Source organism: Dysidea avara, chromosome 2 (assembly GCF_963678975.1).
Source record: "Dysidea avara chromosome 2, odDysAvar1.4, whole genome shotgun sequence".
NCBI lineage: Eukaryota > Metazoa > Porifera > Demospongiae > Dictyoceratida > Dysideidae > Dysidea > Dysidea avara.
The window spans coordinates 18,282,270-18,308,614 of record NC_089273.1 but is presented as its reverse complement, the minus strand read 5'-3'; the positions used below and the strand labels follow the sequence as shown (position 1 = coordinate 18,308,614).

The following is a 26,345-nucleotide window of genomic DNA, read 5'->3' as shown; positions in this document are numbered from 1 at the left end:
TATTACAACATAGCAAAGTCCCAAAGTAGGGTCTATGCAAAGTCCCAAAGTGGGGACTTTCCCACTGAGCTATGCTGTAATACCATCATTCATCTCTTCTTTCACTGCTTTTTATTGCATAGATCCCTACTTCATTTTAAACAGACAACTTTATAATATCTAGAATGAGTAACATAACATAGACATGTTTGTTTTAGCGATATTGCATATTACATTACACTTAATATTATAAAATTATAAATAGAAAAAAAATCCTCAGTAGAGAATTTGCAAATTCATTTATGCACTCAAATTACACAAGTCTGTAGATTGTGCATGTTTATTACAATGACTGACTACTCTATTACAGTGTATTGATTAATTATACAAATCATAAACATGTCAAAAGACTACAAGTTCCCTATCATTGCCTATTATGCTAGCATTACGTCTCACACTTTCTCATATCTATTAAGTCATAAATTATGCTAGTATAATGGGCTGATCCCCAATTGAAATTAATCAACATCTTACCTTGTGATGATTGCATCCTAACTACTTCAGGATGAGTTCTCTCATACTCAGCTACCATGTGATTGATTTTGGCTTGGTCTTCCTGTATTAAACATACACCAACAATTAATATAACACACAGGTACTATGACCATTACTAATGTTATACATCTTTTTGAAGTACAACGAATTAAGAAACATATATCATTTCTTGCTATTGTAGGAATAGCCAATAAGAGCTATACATGAAGCTTGGGTTTATTAAGTTGCCATTATTTCTATCACTAAGCCTAAGAATTATAATAGTAGCATATAGCCACTATAAAGAACATCAGACCTAGTAGAAAAATTCAAAAATCTTTGTTTTGATTCTGTAGCTCTAATGGTATGCTTGTCACATGCGTTTGTTTACAATGTGGTAAACACAAATAAGATTGTCATCATTTCTTCTACTAAACTGCCTATGCACAAGTGACTACAGGGCTAACACTATACCTTAACTGAAGTGCTAAGCCATGGTGAACATTTTAAGCCAAATTCCAATGTTGTACACCAATCCAAAAACAGAAGTTGTGGCAGCAAATGTAAGCACCTGTAGTTTATTGTCAGTATAGTCACTGTACAAATCGATTATCTTGCTCTTCCTACTGTCTATCGCTATAATTCCAAAACTGCTCACCACAGAAGGCTGAAACTTTGGTGATCCATTCCTTGGACACTGCAAATAATACAGAAAAAAAATTTAAACTGTGCAAACAAGTCGGGTTTTTGCTGAGACGGTTACATATGATTGTGGTAAATAATTGATGGACCACCATTACTGTGAAGATTATTAAAATTTCAATTCCAGTGTTGAGTTTATACAGTATGGTATTGTGTGGGAGGATCAAAGTACCAAAGAGTGCCTTATCATACAGTACAATAGTACTGTATAGTAGAGACCACAAAGGTTTGGGTGTGGCACATGAAAAAAAAAACCAGGCTTGTTTTTCCTTGACGTATCAGTTAAGTAAAACTAAGCACAAACAAACCTTCAGATCAACCCAAAATACTTTTAACAAGTTCCTATTGAAATTAAAGAGAATTTTCTAGTGACTAACTGACTGAGTAACTGATGGCTTCAGACAAACATAACTCGATAACAGCTAAGGTTACGGGCCTAATTTTTCAATTTTTGACGTTGCTTTAGGTAGACATATGCCTTTTGTTATACCGCAGTACGTGCAATGCATTCGTCATGGACTTACTGGTGTCCTCCTTTGCATCCCATTTATCTTTGCTGACAGCAAAAGGAGTTGATTTGGTGGTAGCATGAGATGGCTTCCCTTCAGAATGGAAATCATCTATATTTTTCATAGTAGCTACTATGATTGCAGACTTGCTTTTTGAACAGCTTTTGACTTGTAATGCTGTGTAACAGGTTAAATATAGCTGACAATTAAGCGTAATGGATACTTCACTTTTCAGATGATTATTGATAGCTGGGGAGTGTGGCACTATTTCTTTCTTTTGATACGGTACGTGTGGGTTCATCATTTATTTTACAAAAAAAAGTTGACAAACAGGTAAACAAAAAATGGAATTTTCAACTACAGTAGGGACCATAGTACATCAATGAAAGTACTGAAATAAGCTGGAGTAGTGCATGATATTAAATCACAGTAAAACGATAAATGTTATATATAACCCTACTGTGCATTTCCATTATGGTATCTTGAGCACAGTAGGGATATAACACTTCTTATTGTTTTACTCTGATTTAATATCGTGACCTACTCCAGTACTTTTATCAACGTGCTATGGTCCCTACTCCAGTTGAAAATTCCATTTTATGTGTTCTTGTTAGTGATAAAATGCAAGTGTTCTTTATGACAGTTGTGTTATAGTTAAACCCCACCATGAGTAGGATATCATTGCTATCAACCTGAGGCTGAGACAAAGCTGAGGCTGAGGTGTTGATAACTGATATCCTATGAGTGTAGGTTGATTTAACTGGCTTCTATCCAACACTTTGAACTACTTGGCTTCATAAGCAATGTAACAATTACTTACTATTAAGGTATTGATGATGAGTTATGACATACTTTCTATCCAAGCATTTGAACTACAATGATGCTAGTAAAGTTGTGCACTGGATTCAATTTTTATGTACTAGCAGTTTTATATGATGTGGCTTCATATTTCCTTTGATCCAACAAAATGTGTAAACCAACTTGTACAGTAAAAACAGTGTGCCAATGGACCTTATCTGCAATGACATCAAAGCACAAAATGACGGCTGATAGTGTGGACACTTTTGTACAGAGGGTATTGTGGGAGATGGCGGTTCGCTATGTTAACGTTTACATACTGCAGCAAGGGCAAGGTGAGGTATGCAGACTTAATTACAAGACAAGTACATGTGGTTTTGCGTCGATACCAAAACTTAAGTTTGGTTTTGTATGGTGGGACTGTTTCACATTGCCACATCACGCTAACTAGCCTCTTACCTTTACTATCCAATAGTTTTATGTCGTGAAATCCACAAACAAAGCTCAATTTAGTGATTACATATGAAGTGCCCACACTAAACACAGCCATTTTGTCAATTTTGACGTCATTGCGGATAAGGTCCATACTACCTAAACTAACTCAGTCTTTAGCCAGTATTTCAGCTACTAATCTATAAACCTCCCTATACCAAGTCAGAACAGACCACAAATCTGTATTCTATTCAGTATCAAGGTCTGTGGTCTGTTGTGTCTGAGTCTAGGTACAATTTTTGGACCGATAGTTCCAACACTGAAACATAGACGGAAAAAGTAAATGCAGTAATTGTACATGAATTTTGCTGAGTTGTCCTTCATATTAATTTTAATGATTCCGACTTTCTGGGTTCCATTTCTGGATTTTACCTACCATATCCTCCTACTTTATTACTTTGATGTAGGGCTTCAGTGGGATAGAAATGGTAGTAGATATACAGTACAGATTTGAAAGTATTAATGGATAAACATCTAGCTTGTACGCATGAGTTATACATTTCAGATTAGTCTCATTTATCCTATTGTTAGTTCCATGACTACAAACAGATTGTTTGGATGGTCTCATGGTTGAGAACTAAAATAGCTTGAATACTTGAGATCAACGCTCCTAAGATGATGACACAAAAAGCAGTACATATGTAACATTTAAAGCACTACCTTGTGTGTATAAAAATACAGCACTAGGAGGTCAAGGGTGTCTTTCTAAACACCCCTCTGACATGTTGCAGTCACTGCAGTGGTGCTCTATGCATCAAATGGGGATGTTTTGTAGTTAAATGTCAGGTATCAATTATCCTTAGTAAACTTGTTTATTCTTTAAGGTTGCCATCAAGTGGCTGTCAGCTATTTCCCAGTATTGTTGTTAGTTACCTTTTTTGACGTGCTGTGTCTTTCCTTCTGCATGGAGTTTAGGGGATTTCTACCCAAACTAACAACTAGGAGGTATGGACTTATGTTTCTGTTGTGTAAAGCAGACAATTTCATTATCAGCACTATGTTATAAGACTGTTCCATAATACCACTTGAAGTAAGTATACAAATAAACACAAAGCGATAATTATCTAATTTTGGCAACCAGTGATTCTTATCAATTTTTATGTTCCTATGTAATATCATCAACACTGGCACTACAGAACACACAAAAATCACACTAGGCTTGGAAAAATAGTTCTACTGGTAAAACACCTAACCACAATGTGATGGTTATACAAGGGAACATTACTTAATCTGTCCACAATTAATATTTAATAATTTGGCTTGTTACGACATGCTGTTGTGAAAAAAACCTTCTTAGCAGGTGTAGTGATAGAATGGGCACTCAATTGCACGAGTTACATGTTGTTACCTAGTGGGTTTCACAGTGGCATGTTGAACATAGCATTCTGTGAGAGTTTCTATTCTACAACAGCTTGTACTGTGTGGTTGCTATAATATAATCTCTTCTCTACATGTGAAACACTTCAACACACTGTCATGACTGTGCTAGTACAAGGCACACCCACATTGCTAAACTAACCATGTATATTTGTGGGTTATTATTACACAACAGTCACTTCATAGGTTATAATGTTTCTAATAGCTAGGGTTCCTATTGTTCACTTGACCACCACCTTAAGTGTAATTTTAACAGAAACTTCCCAAAGCAACACTAATTTGCTCTAAATTTCTAATGAGTATACAAAGGAACAAATTAACAAAATAATGTAAATGATGTCTGCAAAATAACAGTTTTACTGAAACTCTTCTTAAGTAGTATTTTAATGTAAATTTGTGTGATGATAAACAATATTATCATGTAGCATAACAGGCTGATGTAACTAGCAAACCCAAAAACAGTAATAGGTAGTATTACTGACTTAAGTCTACTCATCCAAGACAATGAAAGAAGCTGTATAATTTTTAAACAACAGGGTCCACGGAGGTTTGGGGTTTTCTGGCCAAATATCACCTAAAAACCAGCTTCACAAACATCTTGGTGCTTTAACAGTATTAACCAAGCCCAAGTGTTTCAGTATGACTGTAAATGTATCCAATAGGTAGCCAAAATTTAAAAAATATAATGGAATTTTCTACTGACTGACCGACTGACTCCCTGATGCCTTCAGACAAGCAAAACTCAATAACGGCTAAAACTACACGCTTGACTTTTGCACTCTTTGATTAGCTGCCTCTCTAGACATGCCCTTTGGCATACTGCAGTACATAAATGCATGCATCATGGACATACCTTTGTCCTCATTTGTGTATCATTTCTATTGGTGACTGCAAAAGGTGTCAATTCGGGGTAGCACAATACATGGCTTCCCATTTGCACTGTTGATTTCGTTTTTGTTTGAACAGTTCCGTCCATGATACAAGTTCTGTTTTTATGTTTGAGGTGAAGCTCAAACCTTTTTTCAGCTTAGCTTTGTCACTACATTGTCACAGTGGTTTTTTTATGAGTGGTTGTGAACCAATCCATTAAATAACTGGTGGTATTTTTACTTTTAAAAAACTACCATGGACTAACTCACTGCATGGACAGAATGATCAAATGAAAATGAAATCAACAGAAAACGGGAATCGTTCATATTTTCCGTGGTGACTGGATTGATTGCAGACAAGTTCTTCATTTGTAACGCTGTGTATTGTGCTGAAAATAGATGGACAGTAAAGTGTAATGGCCACTTCACTTTTGAGTCACTAATTGATAGTTGGGATGAGAGAATCATCTGTACTCTTTGTGGTGGCTGGATTGATTGCAGAGGCATTTCTCCTGCTGTTCTATGTTTGTAGTGCTGTGTAACGGATTGAGTATAGTTGAAAGCGATGAGAAATGGCCACTTAACTTTTGAATGAATAATTGATAGCTGGGACAATGAAAACATTAACCCTAGTGCCATCCTTTCCTTTATTGCAGTATGTATTAAGTAAAATTAGGAATTGTAAGTTTGATTAGGGATCATAGAAACAAAATAGTAGGAAACTAGGGAGTTCACCTACACCTGCAGATATACTAGTGAACATTTAATTCCTAATTCAGTCATGGGTATAGAATGAAGTAGGGATTATTATCCACTAGTATATGTGCAGGTGTAGGCAACCTTCCTTGTCTCACCACTTTTTAGCTATTCCCTTCTTTCACAACTTTTTTTCTTTGATCCCTAATCAAACGTTAAATTCCTGAATTTTCCTTCTACTTGTGACTAATAAAGGACAATTCTGTGGATACAGTCCAGCTATGAAAGTATTCATGAAGGATCACATGTGTTATGCTGGCATAACGAAGAGTCACTACTGCTGACATTCAAGTATAGTGGAACCTCCCTTATCAGCCTCTATTAGCTGGGCACCTGTGTTGTCTGGACAGCCCAAAATAGTCACATTGCTGGTAATCTATTGACAATAATGAAGTTTAGGTTAGATGAAAGCACAAGGAGGGAGCCTAAAGGTTGCTGTTTACCTGTCTGGTGGCTTGTTTATTGTAGTAGTAATTGGTTGCTAGGTGATAAAACATTTTTACAGCCAAGGGGAGTGACCATAGATGCTCTGTAGTGACTTCTACACAACAAACGGGTAAGTATAATTCTAGGAAAACGGAAACGACCAACGGAAAATGCCTGATGAAGGTTATCATGTAAATATACGGGTTAGATTTTACAGCATGATGTTTCTTTGTAACATTGTTGGACCCTCCGCACTGTTCCGCTAAAACGACTGAAACTCTCTAATAGAGCAGTCACTGTCCATTAAAATACTCTAATAGAGCAGTCACAGAATGTTTTGCAAACCATGTATCTCACCAGGGGCCTTTTAGTATTGAAAGCTTGAGAATCATTGTACTATAGCTGGCAACCCTCAGCCTCTTCATTGGAGTCACTGATCAGCCTGACACATACTGTATCTATCACATACCTAACTTTTATCTTGACAAGGTTGCAGCCATACACCTTCTAACATCTTTATGTAAACACTGTCAACTGATTAGAATACTTTGTAAATCTCTTCATTCTTAATTGTTGAATCTTTTGTATGGTTTCAAGGAGTATAGTTATTTCAGTTTTTTAAATAGTGTTGATGATATAGCTAGCTAGTGTGTGTCATATGAGACCAGCCATGCAAGTCTTGGAGCTGACAAACAAGCTAACAGCATACATTATCATACATAACTCTTATCAGGAAGCTGCATGTAAGTGCATAGCTTATATAGACACTGTCTTCAGTCTATATAGAATACTTCACAAACTTCTTCAAGCATGTTTCAGTGTTGAATCTTTTTAAATGTTTATAGTTTTAAAGGAACAGTTAACAGTCAGTGTTGATGACTTAGCTAGTCTACATACCTAATCTTTTCCAGCCATAGTTGCTCCATCATTCACAGGTTTAAAGGTCCGCATAGTTCACAAAACATTCTTGATTGTTCTAGTAGAGTATTTTAATGCACGGTGACTGCTCTATTAGAGAGTTTCGATCGCTTTAGCTGAACAGTGCGAAAGGGTCCAACAATGTTACAAAGAAGCATCATGCTGTAAAAATCTAACCCGTATATTGACATGATAACCTTCATCAGGCATTTTCCGTAGGTCGTTTCCGTTCCCGTTTTCCTAGAATTCTACTTACCCCAACAAACTGTATAATACAAACTGACAGCAATAATAATAATAATTTAAAACAGTTATTTCAGCATATTAGCATCCACTTATTAGTTACAGACATTTCTGAGATAGTATCCACCAGACTGCCCGGATAAGAGAGGTTCCACTGTAGGAAGATTAAAGGGCCCAAAGAATGCCTTTAGTTAGCCATAAAGTAGTGAGGACTCGAATACTCTATAACTAAGAAAGAACAGTTATGTGGTAGATGCAGTACAGTAATTATGGATATATAGCTAGCTTAATTACATACAACACACTTTGAAACATCAAAACTAGCCAAACTAATCTTATTTGCTAGTTCTACAACTAGAAACAACATTATATGAATACTTATTAATGGTCTGAGAAATGATAACTGAAGCAGTTCAAGTATACTTCAGAAAACGCTCCAAAGAAGACAACTCAGAAAGTTCTATATAATGTTTACTAAAATAATAGAGGTGGCATTTTATTAAACTGTCACAACTTTAACAGGAACTTCTCTAATTTGCTCTAAATTATTAAGAGTACAAAGAACACACATTAACAAAATTCCTTTAATATCTGTACCATATTAACAGTTTATTCTGCTTTAATTCAGCTTACAGGGGAAATTGCTTTAGTGGTATTTTATAATAAATTTTGTGTTATGATGATAAGTTTTATAATTTGCATAGCAGGTTGATCTTAGTTCACTGATGGTTAGCAAAATAGACTATCAAGTGTACTCATCCAAAACAGCAAATGGAACTTTTGAACTTAGGTCAACGAAACTTTATTACAAGATTCTTGTTCATATTTTTAAAAACTGATTAGGCGGATGGTCATTGCTCATTATTCTAGTCATGACTAAAAGCAAACACACAGATGTAGTACATTGTATGTTATGGTTTATGGTTCATTAGGGTCATAGAATTAAAAAGTACATTGTGGAAGGTTGTCTACACCTGCAAATGTACTAGTGGACATCTAATCACTATACTTGAGTCTATACCCATGACTGATTATTTCTAATTCCATTAGAAAATTTTACATAATATTTCCTTTGATGTCAGAGGTTACTAAATCCAATAGAAACCTGTGGTGTGGTTACTAAATCGTTAGTAACCTGTGGTCTTGTTTACTACATTTATCAAACAAAGCCAAAAACAAAATGTCCTTACTGTTAGCTTACTTTCTGGATAAGACAGGCATTGTTAGCATTCAGCTAGGCATCTAGTACCAATGTCCGACATGGTGTGGCACTGACACAAAACACTCGAAAGATAAATCTCAATGGTAGCACTCATAATTTGCTTCTTAATAGCTTACTTTCTGGACAGAACAGGCATCTTTTTAGCCCGACATGGTAACTACTTGATATTGGTACTATAGTCATGCAACAGTTATGAGTGTCATGCCTGTGCAGTGGCACAGACACAATCAACTCAACTTAAGGATAAATCCCAGTGTTATAGCACACACAGTTTGCAACTTTCTCTCCTACTTCCTCAACCTAGAATCAACAGGAACAAAGTGACATTTCTGGACCAAAAATTAGCATGGAAATGTACAGGAATTGAATTTTCCAGAATCAACAGGAAAAAAGTGACATTTCTGGACCAAAAATCAGCATGGAAATGTACAGGAATTGAATTTTCCAGTCATATTCTTTTTATAGCTACAGTGGAACCTGTCTTAGTGGCCACCTGTAAAGAAAGGCTACCTCTTTTAAAAGACCAACTTTAAATTACCCTACTGAGAAATTTATACACTAATCCACCTGTTAAAGCAGCCACCTGTCTATTAAGGCCAAGAAATCTTGGCCCAAAGGTGACCGGCTTAGACAGGTTTCACTGTATATCAAACCTGGAGTAAACCAGTATACCGTACGCAAGGAAATTTTGACGTAAGAAAAGTTTGACGAATTCAGACTTCAGCAGATTTGACGAATAAAATGTTGACGAAAATCAAGAAATTGTAGGCAAAACCTGTACTTTTAGGGCACTTATAAATATTTGACGAATTTAAATTTGACGAATTAAACCGATTTGTCAAATTCGTCAAATTTTTTGATGTCAAAATTTCCTTGCGTATGGTATGGTAAATAACACATGTTGTGACATTCCCTAAAAAACATGAACATTTCATGTGTCTGGACATTTCCTCTGCCAAACATTTGACATGCTGTTGATTTCCTGGTATTTAGAAATTTGACATTGTCGTGAGATTTCCTACATAAGTCACCACTGGAAATCAATGGGTGAACAGTAAGTGACTCACAAGAGAAGGCTGACACTATCAACAAACACTTTTTATCTGTCTTTACTCAGGAGGATTCCTTTACTCTACCAGACCCATGGGCATCCCCATACAACACTATTATCACATGATGAATGGTGTGGTTAAACTGCTAAATGAGCTACAAAGCTATAGAGCCTTTAGATCCCAAATGGACTGCTTATAATAAGGCTTTAAAGTATAACTGCATCAACATCATCTTCCCAGTGACTGGAAAACTGCCAGTATCACTCCAATCTTTAAGAAAGGATCACATAAAAATCTTGCTAACTACAGGCTGATATCCCTAACAAGTATACCATGTAAGATCATTGAGTACATAGTATGTACAGTAGTTCAGTGTACAAACACCTTGAGACAAACTCTATCTTATGTGATTCCCAACATGAAGAATTTCTCATGCAAGACAGCTCATTAACAACTATACATGACATAGCCACATGTCTCAATTCTGGAGACCAAGGAGATATTCTTTTTTTGTGGACTCTTCAAAGGCCTTTGACAAAGTGCCCCATGTCAGAAACTGGATATTATGGAATTTCTGGAGCATGTTTAGAATGTGATTAGAGACTTTCTCACCAATAGAACTCAACAAGCTAAGTACCTGTAGACAACAAGTTTAGTGTTCCATCTCTGGTGCCCTCTAGTCTACCCCAGGATCTGTGCTGGGCCCCCTTCTATAATTATTTCTATTCATCAATATTAACTCTGTACTGAAGCTTTATGATGATGATTTATTGATTTATAAAAACATTAACAGTCCAAACCTTGCAAAAATGACATTAATAAATTAGCTCTCTGGTCAAACATCTGGCAGTTACCTTTGAATTTTACAAAGTGCGAACATCTAATAGTATAGTTACAAACAAGCCTTCCCCTTCTGAGTATCACTACCTGTTGAAAGATCAGAGAATACCATCTGAAAAATATCCTGGCTTGACTATTTCTCACAATTTGTCTTGCTCTACACTCATCTCAAGAAACATTGGTTGAGCAAACTCAACTCTGGAATTTTTTAGGAGAAATTTTGGACAGTATGCACAAGATGTATAAGCTAAATGCTATTAAACATATACATGCCCCATTCTCAGCAGTTTTCTAGTCCCCTTACACACAATTTAACATACAACAAATGGAGATGATTTAAAGGAAAGCCACTAGATTTGTAATTAATGATTACTCTAAATACTCCAGTGTTACAGCTATGTTAGCTCAACTTGATTGGCAAACAATGGAAAGCCAATTACATGAATTAACTTTAGTAGTAATGTTTTATAGAATTATTAATCATCAAGTAGATATACTCTGTCATCACATCCTTCAGGCCAACCCTAATCACACCTGTAGTAGTAGTAGCAAAAAGTCTTACACTTATCCTGAAGAATTTATTCATACTGTGGATCCTCAGTTATCCGAACAGCTTTGTCCTTATAATTAGCCAAAAGTGTTCAGATAACTGAATTTGTTCAGATAACTGAAGCCCACTGATTTATATACAGAGCTTCGTTCAACTACTCTAATAGAACAGTCATTTACTCTAATAGAATGCACACTGATGACAAAATACTCTAATAGAACAGTCACATTTGGCGTTTGGATAATCGAGATGTTCAGATAACTGAGGTTCGGATAAGTGAGGATCCACTGTATCACTATTTCTTCTTCCACACAGCAGTTAATCACCTACCCAATCCTGTAGTAGAAACTGATAATGTTGCCACTTTAAATCAGTCTAGTTGTTGATAATAATATAACATTTTGACTGTTCTATTACGATGATTGCTCTATTAGGGTATATCTATTTTGATGGACTAGTTGAATCGTTGGAACTGCAGTTAACTAAGCATTAGCTTTTAGGCAAGTAGACTTGCTCAATGACAGCTAGAGGCATTTTTAGAAGGGCTAAGTCTCTCCAGAGTGATGAGCCCCCAAACCCCCTGTGCAGAATGGTGAGACCAAAACTTTTATGCAAGTAATTTTTCTGAGCTGGATAATTGTGAATGGATCTGGGAAACCAATCTTATTGCCCATGACTGCAGATGTGATTTTCACCAAGAACACAAAGCTACAATAACAAACTATCAAATTTCATAATCACAATCAGCTAGACTTGAGTAGTCTGCTTTCGGTGACTGCTTTTACTAAACACAGTGGTGATCCGTATGAGTGGGCTGGGGCCCTAATGGAGCTCTGGCTAGCCTGGAGATGGCTGCATGTGGCTGTACAATGCTGCAGTGTTGAATACAGATCTGTGTTGTAAAAGTCCTTCAATTTTAGCCAGTTTTGAAACCATAACTTGGCCTAATTCATCCCCATGTCTTCCTCTTTAATTTTTATAAATAGCTACTTGCATTTCTGTGGTCCCTGCTTCCCACCATTTTGTAGCTTGCCTGATACAGTCAACCCCAGTTTAAAAATATTTAAAATGGAGGAAAACCTAGCTGTTTGCTATTACACGGTGAATGCTCTGGAAGATAAGGAATTAGTGTAAAACATGTGAAAATTTGGTACTTGTAGCTTCATTCATTGGCGATCTAGAACACCTGGTCCTACAGACTGCTCAAAGACTTTAGCTACATAAGGTGTGTTTGAAAAGTTGGAGAAAGGAGAAAAAATCCATGACTGTACCTAGGTAGCCTCAAACCTGCAGCCATCCGATTTATGCTTGAACGCTTACAGGAGTCTACCAGATGGTCAGGATGTTCTCTCCTTTTTATTTTCATGTAATTACATCCATAGGAATTCTAGAGAGTAACTCATTACCTCTAAGTACTCCAAGTAGAACCAAATGGACACTAGTTTATTTATTAATGCTTTACAGCACAAGTGCTGAAGGTCTGTAGGACACCTGGTCCTACAGCCTACTCAAAGACTTTTGCTGCATAAGGTGTGTTGCTTTTTTGGTTGACACTACTTAACTGGCGTGATGTCATGTATAGCACTGGGTGTGGCACTTTGGCCATTAGCATTGTATACTAATGGCTAGTAAAATAAGTACTTTAGTACACTTAAAACATCATATGTGACCGGATTTGCGAAAAGGTACCTTTTCCACACATTTGACATACCAGCAAACAAAATGATGTAACACTTGATGCCTTATACTGATTAACTTTCTCTTAGTATCAAAATGTAGCCAGATACTGTAGCTACATTCATTGAAAATTTCAAGCAATTATATGCCATGATCAAAATTTTATGAAGCTTTAAAGTTCAAAAAATGGGTCAAAATTTGTGTGTGAAAAAGGTACCTTTTTGCAAATCCGGTCACATATGAACTTCTGTTTCTGTTTTATACTACTGTTTCATTGATGATAGACACCTGGAGTGATGTCATGTATAGCACTGGGTGTGGCACTTAGATGATTAATTTTGGCTATTAGTGTTGTATTCACTATGTTAGTTTATTCATGGCTACTTCACAGTTATATCTGCTTTACAATACTAATTACACTACAGGAAGCACACACAATGTAACTTGTCGGGCATTCATGATGTGCAGCAGACTTTCTACTTAAGCAATATGTTTTGCTAGAATATTAATTTACAATGCTTTAACCTTTCATTTCAGGAAATGTTTACTGGGGTACATCTAAAATATTATGCAGCCACTCATAGTAGCAATACCACCATTGAAGTTGAGATGCTCATGTGTAGCCAAGCAAGTCATGGACTACTGATATGGCCTGTTATACTGTACCTATATTGGAAAATATATACATTGTACAAATTACTTCGCTACTTTTATTTTCTATTTACTGAACACCATGGCTGGGTGTTGCGATTAGAATACTTCGTAAACATTCTACCAGGTAAATATTACTAGTATATTAAAAATTATGAATTCAAAAATGAAGTAGGGATTCAAGCGATAAAAAGTAGTGAAACAAGAGATGAACAGTAGTAGCTATTACAGCATAGCTCAGTAGAAAATTCCTACTTTGGCATGGTATAGCAATTATTTTGTGTCCAATGCCAAAGTAGGAATTTCCTACCAAGCTTTGCTGTAATAGCTACTATAGTTCATCTCTTGTTTCACTACTTTTTACCGCTTGAATCCCTACTTCACTTTTAAATTCATAATTTTTAATATACTAGTTTGTTTAATTATTGTTAAAGCATACAACTAGCTATAAACATGTGACTGTTCTATTAGGGTGACTGCTGTATTAGAGTATCTCGAGTCAGTCTGCAAGATGTGCGCTTGCCCAAACGGGGCATGGTCATCGTGATTTCGATCGATTATTAGAGTCTGCCTTCCAACTTGAAGGTGTGAGGTCACTGATTAGCCATTCCATCACCTAGTGTAAAATGGGTGTGTCATCGTGGTTTCAATCGATAGATTAATAATGCATAGATTAAACAATAGGCGTGATTATTATTATTATGTGATCTTGTGATCTGTTGTGAAGATACAGGTAGCTATCTAGTAACAGTACCTCTGTGCAGTAGCATAGTCTAAGCACCTTAAATAATCTTGTGGCGTCTGTTAAGCTGCTTAAAGAAAGTGTTGATACGGAAAATTAACGCCTTGATATGGTTTCGTTGTATGAAGAAGACAAGCAGCCTGATTGAAGATGAAAGAAGAGACAAGGCGCTGAAGACCTACACTCACCGGAACCCCAAAAGGCACATCCCACTGGTGAGTTTGTTATTGTGGTGTAAAATGGTGGCCGTGCACTGCTTAGTTTGGCCTGTAGCCTTACGACTGTGGTCAGTGAGTGAGGCAGTGAGGCTAAAATTCAAGTTTTGGCAATATATATTTTTTTAATTTTATATCTCGCCACCTGTAAGTGTTTTGTTGCATTTGATGCTGTTTTATGTATTATATGGACTAGTACTATTCCGTAAAAGTGATTTTGGCCGCATAAAATGTCTCTGGGGTGATTTTAAAAGGCGGAATTTTGAGCGGCACGTGAAAGTTTCACTGCAATCCCTACAGTCGATTGCAGAATTCTTGAAAAAAGTATGCCGTACCGTGAGTGTTTCCGTAAGGCTCCTTGTGAGTAAATTTTATTGTCCTTGCCACGAATTCAACAGTAATTGAACCACACTAATCTATTTTCTCAATCCGGTTGATCAGGCTTCACTACAAATAGTTTTCCAGCCCACGGAATGTTTACGGCACGGGAAGAGAAATTTCAACAATTCTGCAATCGACTGTACTTAAATGGTACTACCGTACCGTTTGAAATAATAAACCATAATTCCTTATACAAAATAAATACCTAAGAACAACCTCCTACTCTATACAACCCACATGTAGCTATACATGTAATACACAAGGTAGTCTCTGGATGAAACATCGAACAGTAAAAAATTCAAGCTGAGCCTCACACATTGTTGATTTATGCTTGGCTGAAGGCATCAGTTAGCCAGTAGAAAATTTAGCGGAATAAAAAAATTTTAAAATTTCATAGAAACTTTTTGGAAGAGCTATGGGTTGCCCGGAAGGAATTTTTGGGCTTAGTTATGCTTAACCAATACTGCAAAGCTATTGTGAAGGTAAGCTGAGGGTATTTTTCGTGTACTTTTGAAAGCCAAGAAGCCCACAGCTCCATGATCCTCAATATACAGTACTATGGTACTGTATGAATAGTGACATCACTTGCTATGAATAAGCATGTGTGTTTGCTAACACTTTAGATCAGAAACAAACATTACATTTCTGTAGCAATCAAATTTGCATGTAGTTATGATTAACATGAAAGGAAGAAAGGTTAACAAAATATCATTTTAATTAAATTATTGAAAATTATTCTCTTGGCTTCAAACTACTATTTGGATACTGAAGTAATATCAGGATATCAGATAATATGAATATTGTTCCAGCCACCAGATTCAACAAGCCTATGAATTATACTACACAATAGTTCATTAATGTAGTAACAGTAGTCACACTTATATGCAGCCAAATCTGTTACCACAGAGACATGTCACAACTGTAACGTGTTGCTGTAGACATTCCTTACCTGTGACAAATGTGAAATAGTCTGATGAGATGTTTTCTTTAAGTAGTAGACTATATCAATGTAGTTATCATCTGCAGCCAACTTCAAGGGAGTCCTGCCATACTACATATTATAGAAGTGGATCATTATACTTGCAAACAATACAGAATACAAATATCATATTAACTTAATGTGGACCAAAGTATAAAATATTGTATAAAGTACAATGTGGTAACTATTAAATGGAATGGTTATTAACACAAGTCACAGAAGCACTCTAGAATTTTGTATCACCCTTACTAAACACCATAGTATAGAGTCTACATATTTGCATCATTATAAATACATAGGTGTGTTAATGCTGTGGTTTAAAACCAAGACACACAGTGTGTTGTGTGGCCAAGAAAGCTGTGGTATGAAATAAAAGACGAAAACAAGTATTGATGTTCTACTATTAAAACAAACAAGTACAAAATAGCTGAACTGTTACATACTCTATTACAATACAACACAATAAGTCAAACATGACCCTATACTGGAACAAGCACATAATAAAGTTTGCAGTTTTGTAAAGAGTCACATAAAGTATATAACAAATGTGTTACTAGCTGAGTAAAAAGTATATCAAAAACTTTGTCGTATTTACTGTACATTTAATTTTTACACATTAAAATCATGGAAAATAACACCGTATTTCAAACCACACATCATAATTTCTGCATACTTCAGTTTATGGAGATGGAGTTGCATTTATCGTAATCATTGATAAATTGTGCATCAAGTGATATGCAAGATTTTGTATAGCGACCAATGGAAAAGAGAGGAGAGAGCCTTGTACAGCAAATTTATGCATCCAGGTATGAAATTGTACTGTGAAAAAACCTTGTTATTTGTATGTTTTGTGATGTATCTTTGTAGAATGGCCAGAGTTAAGCCATTTGTTTGGGTGGATTCTTAATCTGTACAATTCAACTCATTGAATGAGACCAAGTGTAGTGAATTTGGGTAGGACAACCCATTGTACTTTTAAGGTTTGCGTACTGAGGTAACAAATTTCTCCTATAGAAAATTGCATGGAGTGTGCATTGTGGTGGAGTCAAATTGTTAACAACTGCCACTATGAAAATTTTACAAGAAATGTTTGGATGCCATTGTATAGGGAAATTCAAGGGCTGTGTTTTTATGTATGGTTTGTCAGACAAATTATGGATTCTAATGGGTGTACTTTTGCCTTATTTGTATATAACGCAAACAAAAACATGTATTTTCTACTGGGCAAGAAAGAAAGGCTGTTCAAAAATTTTAACTGATAAATGGAACCAAACTAAAGCTACAAAAAGGACATGAAGCAGTTTTTAGGCTATTTCATAAGTTGAATTGAATCCACCAAAACAAATGTTACCCTCATTTAACCTTAATTCATATTTCATAAGAATTAAGGTTAAAATTTAGTGCTTTGTAAAATTTTCCAAATGTTACAATTTCCATTAGCCTTTTTTGATATGAGCTGTTTTTAATTATAACTGACTGTGATAATGGGACAGCATAATATCAACATTCATACACTACATACTTATTTGTACTGTATTATTTCTGTATCTTTACCCTGAGGCTGCTTGGCCTAGTTTTTATGAGCTTCTGAGTCAAAAATATTGACTTCGCATCTTACTACATGATATACACATGGATGTGTATAGTTAGAATAAGGTCCAGTACAAATTACTGAAACTATATAGCTAACTATATGCCTGAAGATTTATTAGGACATTACGTGGAAACATAACCAAAGTATTGTGTAGTCAAGAAATGATGTTCTAAAAACTCACAGAGTTGTGGTCATTAAAAAGGACTAGCCACTATTTACAAAACACATTCATACCATGCAACTTGTTGTAGTTACAGATGATTTCTGTCCGAGCAACAAAGTGATTAAATTACTAATGTATCACCTTAGGTCAGTAGTTTCAGCTATGCTATGCTTGTTACACAGCCTTACATACCTTAGTTACAGAGAACAGTAGACTACGTGTGTCTGTAATCCACTTAATTTGGCAGTAGTATGTGCTGTACAAAATTACACAAAATTATAAAGTATTCTGGTTTAATCACAATGTAGTTACTAGACACTAATTACAAGGAAACTAAGTGATTTATATAGTAACCTTGAGGGGACAACAAAGGTTGTAGTGTACAGGCACAGCAAGCGTCAACAGCTTCTAACCAGGCAAAGCTACACACACAGAAATACATACAATTGCATGAGAAGCCATGAAACTATCATGCAACAGCAATGTCTCTTGTGAACTGCAACTATCAAGCCATTCACTGTATTAAACCCAGAAGTACCTATAATTTTATTGCTGTTTAGTCTTGTTAGGCTTATTCTCCAAACTTTGCCTAATACGCTTTTTGGAATTTCCCAATTTTCTGCCTATTATGCCTGTTTTTGTGATTTTCATAAATCCATCATGTTTTTATTTTATGTGTTTTTTGAATTTTGTGCAGAGAAATTCCTTATAATGTAAATGGAGAAGTATCACTTTAACTGCAATACAAAAAATAGTAGCAAAAGCTTGAAAAGGGAATGTATTCCAGAATTAGTAGGCATATTAGAGCAGGAGATCTGTGGGCATATGTTCAGTCCCTCAGAAGCTCCAGGCATATGTCATGGTAATTTTGTGTGTAGATATGGTTTCTTAATAATTTTGATCAATTTTTTGAGTTGTAGCAATTGGTATTCAAAGGACAGCAAAATTGCTAAGTATAATCTGTATCTGGCATTTGCAGCACCATACCAAGAACATATTAGTATCCTAGAATAAATTGTTCTCATTTTATCTGTCATGTATGATAACTATTTTATTTGAGTGTTTGACTGTTCTATTAGAGAATCTTGATCTTTATTTGTGAACTAATTTTGGAAAACCATCAATTTTTCAACATTCATTTTACTTATTCTTTGTTGTCTATAGGGACAGATAGGTTCAGCTTCATAAGTTGAGCAGTGTGGGAATTACAGCAGTAGACAGCCAGACGAGCAAATAAATCAATATGTACAGAAGCCATCAAGAAAATAATCTACAGGCACTTACATAAACCTACATAACTTACTGACACAATGGCATACGGAGTTGAATCTTGGCTCATTGTGTTTGTCATGAATTTGTCAATCCACCAAGGTATAGTGTTTTCCCAAGAGATGCTTCTGTATTTGAGAAGTAAGGCGAATTCACTGAAGAACGATCGTCGGTAAGTTCTTTCGTCCCCACAACATAAACAAACATTTGTAACTTAGAAACCCTTCCTTGTATGGAGATGAAACAAAGATTTTTGAACTCCCTATGAACAGAAAATATGATGCACAGGATTTATCCATTGGAGTCTCAATTCACCAACCAGTGAGGCAATAAAAACTTGCATAATTTGTTTCTGGAACTTGTTTTAGCCATTGTGTTTAAATGCATTTTATTGCAAAAGTAGTAGTGTATATGTGACCAGGCCTGCGAAAATAGGGCATGTGGGCACAAACTACACCCTATCACTCTACAGGTCATATCTCAGTACTGGAACAGAATATGTGCATTCTGTAACTTGCATCATAAAGCCAATTAAATGGATAAAAAGAACTAAGAATTGTATTGCCATAGCACAATGGTACAAAAAGTTATGAGTGATGAAGTTTTGAAAAGGTAGGTTAAAACCATGTGCCCACATGCCCTATTTTCGCAGGCCCAGTCACATATATAGATCAACAGTTTTCAAAATTTGGTCACATTTGTTAACCTCAGTCTCACTGCAGACTCGCAAAGACTCAATGTCCAGACATTCACTAGATAAGTGCTTCCATCATAACTATTGTCTTCCAATAATCATAATCATCATATCAAAGTTCAGATGGTGTTACATGTTAGATATTACCAAATTCAATGAATGAAGCTCAACTAAATTGAAATGCCATGCCTTTGTGTTAGTTGGCACATGACTGCATGTGTCCTATAAAACTAAACCCACAATGATAAGCATTCATCCTGTCAAGTGTAAACTTGCAGCAAGACTATAGTGCATTGTTTCTACTAGTTGTCAGGAATCATTTCACTGTTCAAAACAAATTATCCCTTGTTGAATTTGTGACTATTATAGCAGAAGTTATACTCACTGTGGCAGAAATTTACCCCATATGTTGCAATTATGCTCCATTATGCCACCATAATGCTTTAGGTTTTTCATTCCTTATTATGCTCAAACTTATGCCGGCATAATCGACGCAAGCCTGGTCCTTGCATGCGATATCTGTTGTTCAAATATTTTCTCGGAGCCCATGCAGTGAGAAGTTTAAACAACAAAAAGAGTGCTACATGTGTGGCATTATGATATAAGCATCTTGACACATGCCCTCACACTGTATTTTTCATACACACGTGCATCGGTGCTTTAACTACATATAACATATTGTATGGTCTACAAGTAATAGCAGTTTAGAAGCAGTATATTGGAGGCTCTATAAATTTGATGGTGAGATGGTTTTACATCTACTATAGTCTGTTCACCTTAACCTAGCCCTTGTTTCTTGTTACTAACTCCTGTTACAAGGGCCAGCTGCCCAAACATTTAGTAGCACTGTGAAGCCAACTAAAAAAGTGCTTTGATACAGGCAAGAACAAGTGAGTTGTGAGGCTTTTAAAATATCCCATACATAGAGTATGGACAATTCAGGTGCACAAATATGTTTAAAACATAAAAACATGCTTGTTACAGTACAAAACTATTGGGAGTGAACACATGCATGTTGACCTCTTTGATACTACTATATTTGGCAGGGTCTCAGGTGAACATATACCAACTATACTAATTCCTACATACATTTTATCTGGCAGCCATAATTGTGTGCCCGACACACATGTTTGGCTTCATTAAAACTGCATGGCTATTATTGAAAATTACCAAAGAGACTTTTGTGACGGTTATTCTATTAATTTTATATAATCTGAGTATTAACTCAATATTCTAATTAGTTTACCCTGAAGGCATTAAAAACGATCTGTCTTTTGTATGCAAATAATTGATGAAATGAACATTTATCACATACACACTAAAATTTGTACTGATATTTTGCTTTATGTGCAAAACTTTATCTTACCCAGATAACACATTTGCAAGTTTGTATTTTTTACCAGAACTCCAGTAAATATGTACAATACGTGAATGAAACCTACAACACAAATATTATCTGTCTGTACAAAATCAAGCAAAATTACAAATTACACGCAGAGACTAAAACTTAAAATTCAATTAAATGAACTAATCATACCCTCTGTGCACACAAAGTCAATAGCTGAAGACTCTTTGAGGCCAAAGCAGTGGTAGAAAGATCTAGATCCTCTCAAACAAATGATGACTGCTCAGAGTAGGGAAAACTCAGTTTACATCTTAGCTAGTACAGGGTCTTGCTGTAAGATTGCCTATTTTTTTCTGACAGCAGAGTGGCTATTCTCTTGTACACCACTGTTGTCAAAGGACCCATGCCTTCAGTGCATGAAAATACTAAAGGAGAAAATGTCCCATGTTCTACTTCACGAATCCTCTCTTCATCATTTTTTTCTCTAATTCCGCATGCCTGTAATACTGGGGTAAAGATACTGAACAGTGTGTGGGAGCAAAAGGATTAAATGCCTTGACATCAAAATAAGCTTCTGACCACGTTTCCAAAAACCATTGGCAACAACATCAAGACGGGCCCCATCCTCAACATTAGCCAATCTATGCTGAAAAGATTCTCCTGATAATGGTTGTAGAGATTCAACACAATGACATAGTTCAGTTACACTGGAAAAAAACACATCTGTGCCTACAGTGCATATGTAGTGCATATTAAGCAAATATCACATTCACTTATGTGCTCATCATATTTGATCTAGAGTAAATTTGCTGTTTGCTTCACATTTGTTGTCGAGTGTAGGAGAAGATAAACAGGATTTGCAGCACATGTGGACTGTATTTGTACAATTTCACACACATGGACAGATGCAGGATAGATGCCATAAATCTGAAGTGCATGGATAAGACATATGTTGCATACACATGACAAATTTAACTTATAAGCTACGTACTTTGATTCGATAATTAAATTTGATTTGAAAATAAAACATGAAAATAATTATACAACTCCATCAACAGTTTATTTACTTTTAGTTCAAATTCAAATGAGTTTGACACTAACTGAAAAGTTCACAAGGCTTTGGTCTTCTGATTCTCCAACATAGCTCTGCTTCTTGTGCTACAACATCTATTTTGTTGTTAAGAGACTTTTCACATCCTGTAATTTTCTACAATGCCACTACAGTGCAGTGTGAATTTAATCAGTTTCTTTTTTCCGGTGGACGATTAGATGTCTTATCTCTGTCGGTGCATTATCTGCCACCAGAATCTTGGCCGATTAATTCATCGGTTGTTATTAGTCCTCCTTCATACCTTCATTTTGATTCTGTGCCAATAGTTGAAGAATAGTGTAGTGCTTTACGCATAATCTTTCTAAAAAAAGAATATCTGTAACATATTGTAATACAAGCCACTGTAATTCTTATACGTGCCTTCTCTGTCTTCTCCTAGAATGGCAGCGCAAGCTGACTGTTGTCATGTTTCTCTCCTGGCATGGATGGCATTTCTTAAGTCACTGCTCCTATCAGGAAATGGATAACTCTACACACAGAACACAAATTTTTGGAACATACGTTTAATAGTTATAGTTTCATTTGCCATTTTATCAATAACTGCATGTATGCTTTCTTGATTATCAACCAATGAAGTCCTTTCACCAAATCTGTTATGGGAGATAAATTAAGTTTCTCAAGTAACATGTCATACTTGAGACTGAAATGCTTGTGGAGTTCTTCTGCAATCTTATCATCAGCAACATCCAATACGATGTCAAGGACAACTTCCTATGATCGCTGAATGATCACTTTTAAGCAGAAAATGAACTTACACTATTAAAGTATCTTGGTATGTGAGCGGTCCTTGTCACATCTTTACCAGTGTTAGAACAAGCCTTTGGTCTATAGTCTTGATACCTTTTGTTGTACTAGATTCAACACAAGTTGGTTTTCTTGAGATGAAATATGAGTACTGAAATGTTATCACATATCCCAGTAACTGAATTGGTTACATTGTTAACTTATGACTCCTTGTATGGCTGAATCCATCAGGTAATGGCTTGACCCACCTCCAGTGTTGCTCTATCTGCTGGGTATCTGTGACTTACAGAACATTACAGCTGCCCTAATGATGGGATCCAACCAGCGACACTTTTTCACAGTGGAGTTCCTCTGGAAGCATACTAGGAGTGACAGGACTTCTGGGTTTCTTCACACGGCACCTGCTTGTCACTCGCCCATGCTTTCCTGTGACAAGCAGCATGTGAGCTCTCTTCTTCATGGAGCAGGAGGCCTGGATGGAGGCACACTATAGCAAATATTATGCCAAAACCATGAGGTATCGTTTGCTGTTTGGGTTTACAAGAACAAGGGGGACTTGTTTGCGATCCTAAAAATTTAAAATTGATTCATCGTAAAAAAATCCTGCCGGCCTGGCCACTGCTTGTCCTGGCAAGCTGTAGGCAAAGAACTGAATTAGGAAGATGACATGAAGTAATGTTAGAAGAAGCAATGGATTGGCCCAGTTCTAAGAATGGTGATTTGATGAGCATACAAGGCAAAAAAAGTAGAAAATTGATGGCATGGCCTGCAAAAGCCTGTGACACAGAAGCCTACTGACACTGACTTACGAAATTTGGACAAATTCCACTCAACATTTCATCTAATTTGCAAGATTAACTGCCAATGAATGGACAAATCGGACCTATTATTCTCACTGTTTATAATTCATACCGGATTCAGTGGTCTCAGGTGTGTTGTTGTTGTTGTGGTCAGTGAATTCTGCCATTCTAAGTGATCAGTGAGTAAACTACTAGCTATACGTAGTACCCTGGATCTAGTGTATCAGTTTTTTGTTTCTACTGAAATGCTGTATGGGTAGATTCTGTTAATTCAGTTTGTATATGCATCTGTATACGAATATCTATGATATTCTGAGGGACTATATGGATGCTGGTTGTGTAGTTTCAAGAGTTACGGCGATGGTATTTCCCCATGTGCAAACAAATAATCAAGTTGAAGAATTTGGTTGTTACCTACAACATGTAAACAGTGATATAAACTTATCTTTATTTGATTAAAAAAACTTTTTGTACTTCGTCTAAGACTTTACTAGAGCAAGACACCTATCCTCCAAGCAACTTACCAATATTTTATCTCTATACCATGCAGAGATTTGTGTGATGCAGTATTACATGTTAAACCTTTACCACTGTATACTCACTACATGGATTTAGTAGTAATAAAGTTTCTTGCCTTAGAACATCTTAAGTTTTTTAAGCATGTAAATCATCAAATCCATTCGTTGGTGGTTGGAGAGACAGTATCATGGTAGGAGGTATACACTCAACATGCATTGAAGCGTATTGGATTGGAAATGATGGCCGTATATTGATGTAGCCTGTTCTGTATGTTATATCAGAATCTGCTGATAGAAAATGAATACAAGGAAATTTGTATGACAAAAGTACAATGAATTGAAAATCTGCTGCCTCTACCAGGCCAGGTATGCTACACTGAAAAAGCCATTTAGCCAGCATCATTTCTAGTAGTGATTAAAATCAAGTTCATTTCCGGCAACTGAACACTGGAACAGAGGCTGTTCTTGCTGTGTATCTGCTGTGTATCTGTCAGTAAAAAAGTTATTTCTGTAATTTTACAAATGACAACTCAACATGTGTTTGGTATAGTTGATTTATATGTAATATAGTGAGTTTTGTAAACAATTGTTCACATGATAGTGAGCTACAGTGCAAAGTATACTTAGTTTGTTAATGATGTGTAATTCATATTCACTTCATATTTATATCATATTCATATCATGTGTATCATACATAGGCCACACTAGTAAATATAAGGTACATATATATGTGTCATGGGATTGCAGATGAAGTAAATGTGTAGCAAATGTGGTACTATATGCACTGCACAAAACCACTAGCATACACATGTTGCAAATATCACATGTGATCTTTGTAATATTCAAATCATATTCGGGTTGTCTCACATATGATGCACATATAGTTAACTATAATTGCTTCATATGTACTCTGTTGCACATATAGACAAATGCATAATTTTTTCCAGTGTTAATAATCCAGCAGTGATGTCTCGAAACTCATTGTGATGAATTGTAGGGAGACCACCATGTGGGCAACAAGGGGCATGCTCAACAGAGAATTGCTTGCCACACACACACACACACACAATTGGAAGGCAACAGTGGTGGTCACCAGTTATATTGAAGGCACAAGGCATCACGAAAAGCACCTTTGTGCAAACAAAAACCATGTTCAGTTAGAGGTATAGCAGTTACTCAATTGGAAGAGCCTTTTTCAGAAGATAACATGATGGACCTATATAATGATGATGATAGCATAGATAGCAAAGCATCATGGGAGCCTATGATAGACTGATGATGATTGCCCAAAATTGTTCTTCTTGCCTCAATCTGTGAAGACAACACTTAGGCACAAGATTGCTGTAAAATAAGGTGAATTAAGGGAGCAGTAACTTTAACGAAGGCACCAAACTGGAACAATGAATAACTGATGGGATTAACAACCACCAGACCTCCCAATCTGGTTGGCAGAGCAAACAAGTTTCGTTCACTGTCACTAAAAGATGGTTGATCAGTCAGTTAGGTAACAATCTACAATGAATAGTTTCTTCTAGAGGAGACAAGAATGGTTGAATGTTAGGAATGCATCTCATTAGAAAGTTCCATTTGCCAATAAATCCATGTGTAAATGTAGCATATGCAGCTTGAGGATGGGTAACAGAGATGTCTGACAGCTGCTGCAATTCTTTGATCCAGGATGTTACTTGCTTTTCTACAAAGAAGACGACAAATGAATGGGAGCCTAATGCAGCACCAAGATGACGCTTTCCATTCGATGCTATAGAGATCCCAGTCCTCTGAAAAGTGGAAACTGCTGCATCATGCATTCCTTCCTTCACAACAATTCATGTTTTAGAAGGATTAGGGAAATAGCAATAATCAGGACCAACAGATGTCAATTTAATCCACCAAGACTGAAGTTATTTCAAACCACCACAAGCAGTAGCATCATCAGCACATCATATCTGTTGGACAGAACTTCCACCCAAACAATTAATCAGTGGAATCACTCCTAGTGCATACATTGGCATTGCTAGGGGGTCCCCTTCAGTGGTTCTCTCTTCAGAGTGTAAAACTGACCCTCTCATGTACAAATTAACCTCCTTACAGTAAGTGTTTATTAAGATGGTAGAAAAAGGTGGACATACTGTAGGTGCTGTATGTTTCATAAAGCTGTGTGGCGATTAAGAGAGTTAAACACATTGGTAGCATCC

At 36.2% G+C, this 26,345-nt stretch overlaps 1 protein-coding gene across 1 annotated transcript in view; it reads right to left on the bottom strand.

The window, feature by feature from the left end:
* LOC136246763 (probable serine/threonine-protein kinase DDB_G0271682) overlaps positions 1–26,345 on the bottom strand; it is a gene marked incomplete in the record, with an annotated part of 247,696 nt that overhangs the window by 2,156 nt on the left and 219,195 nt on the right. Inside the window, 2 exon segments of the mRNA XM_066038330.1 lie at positions 514–595; positions 15,883–15,984. Of these exon segments, the coding sequence (XP_065894402.1) occupies positions 514–595; positions 15,883–15,984 (184 nt within the window).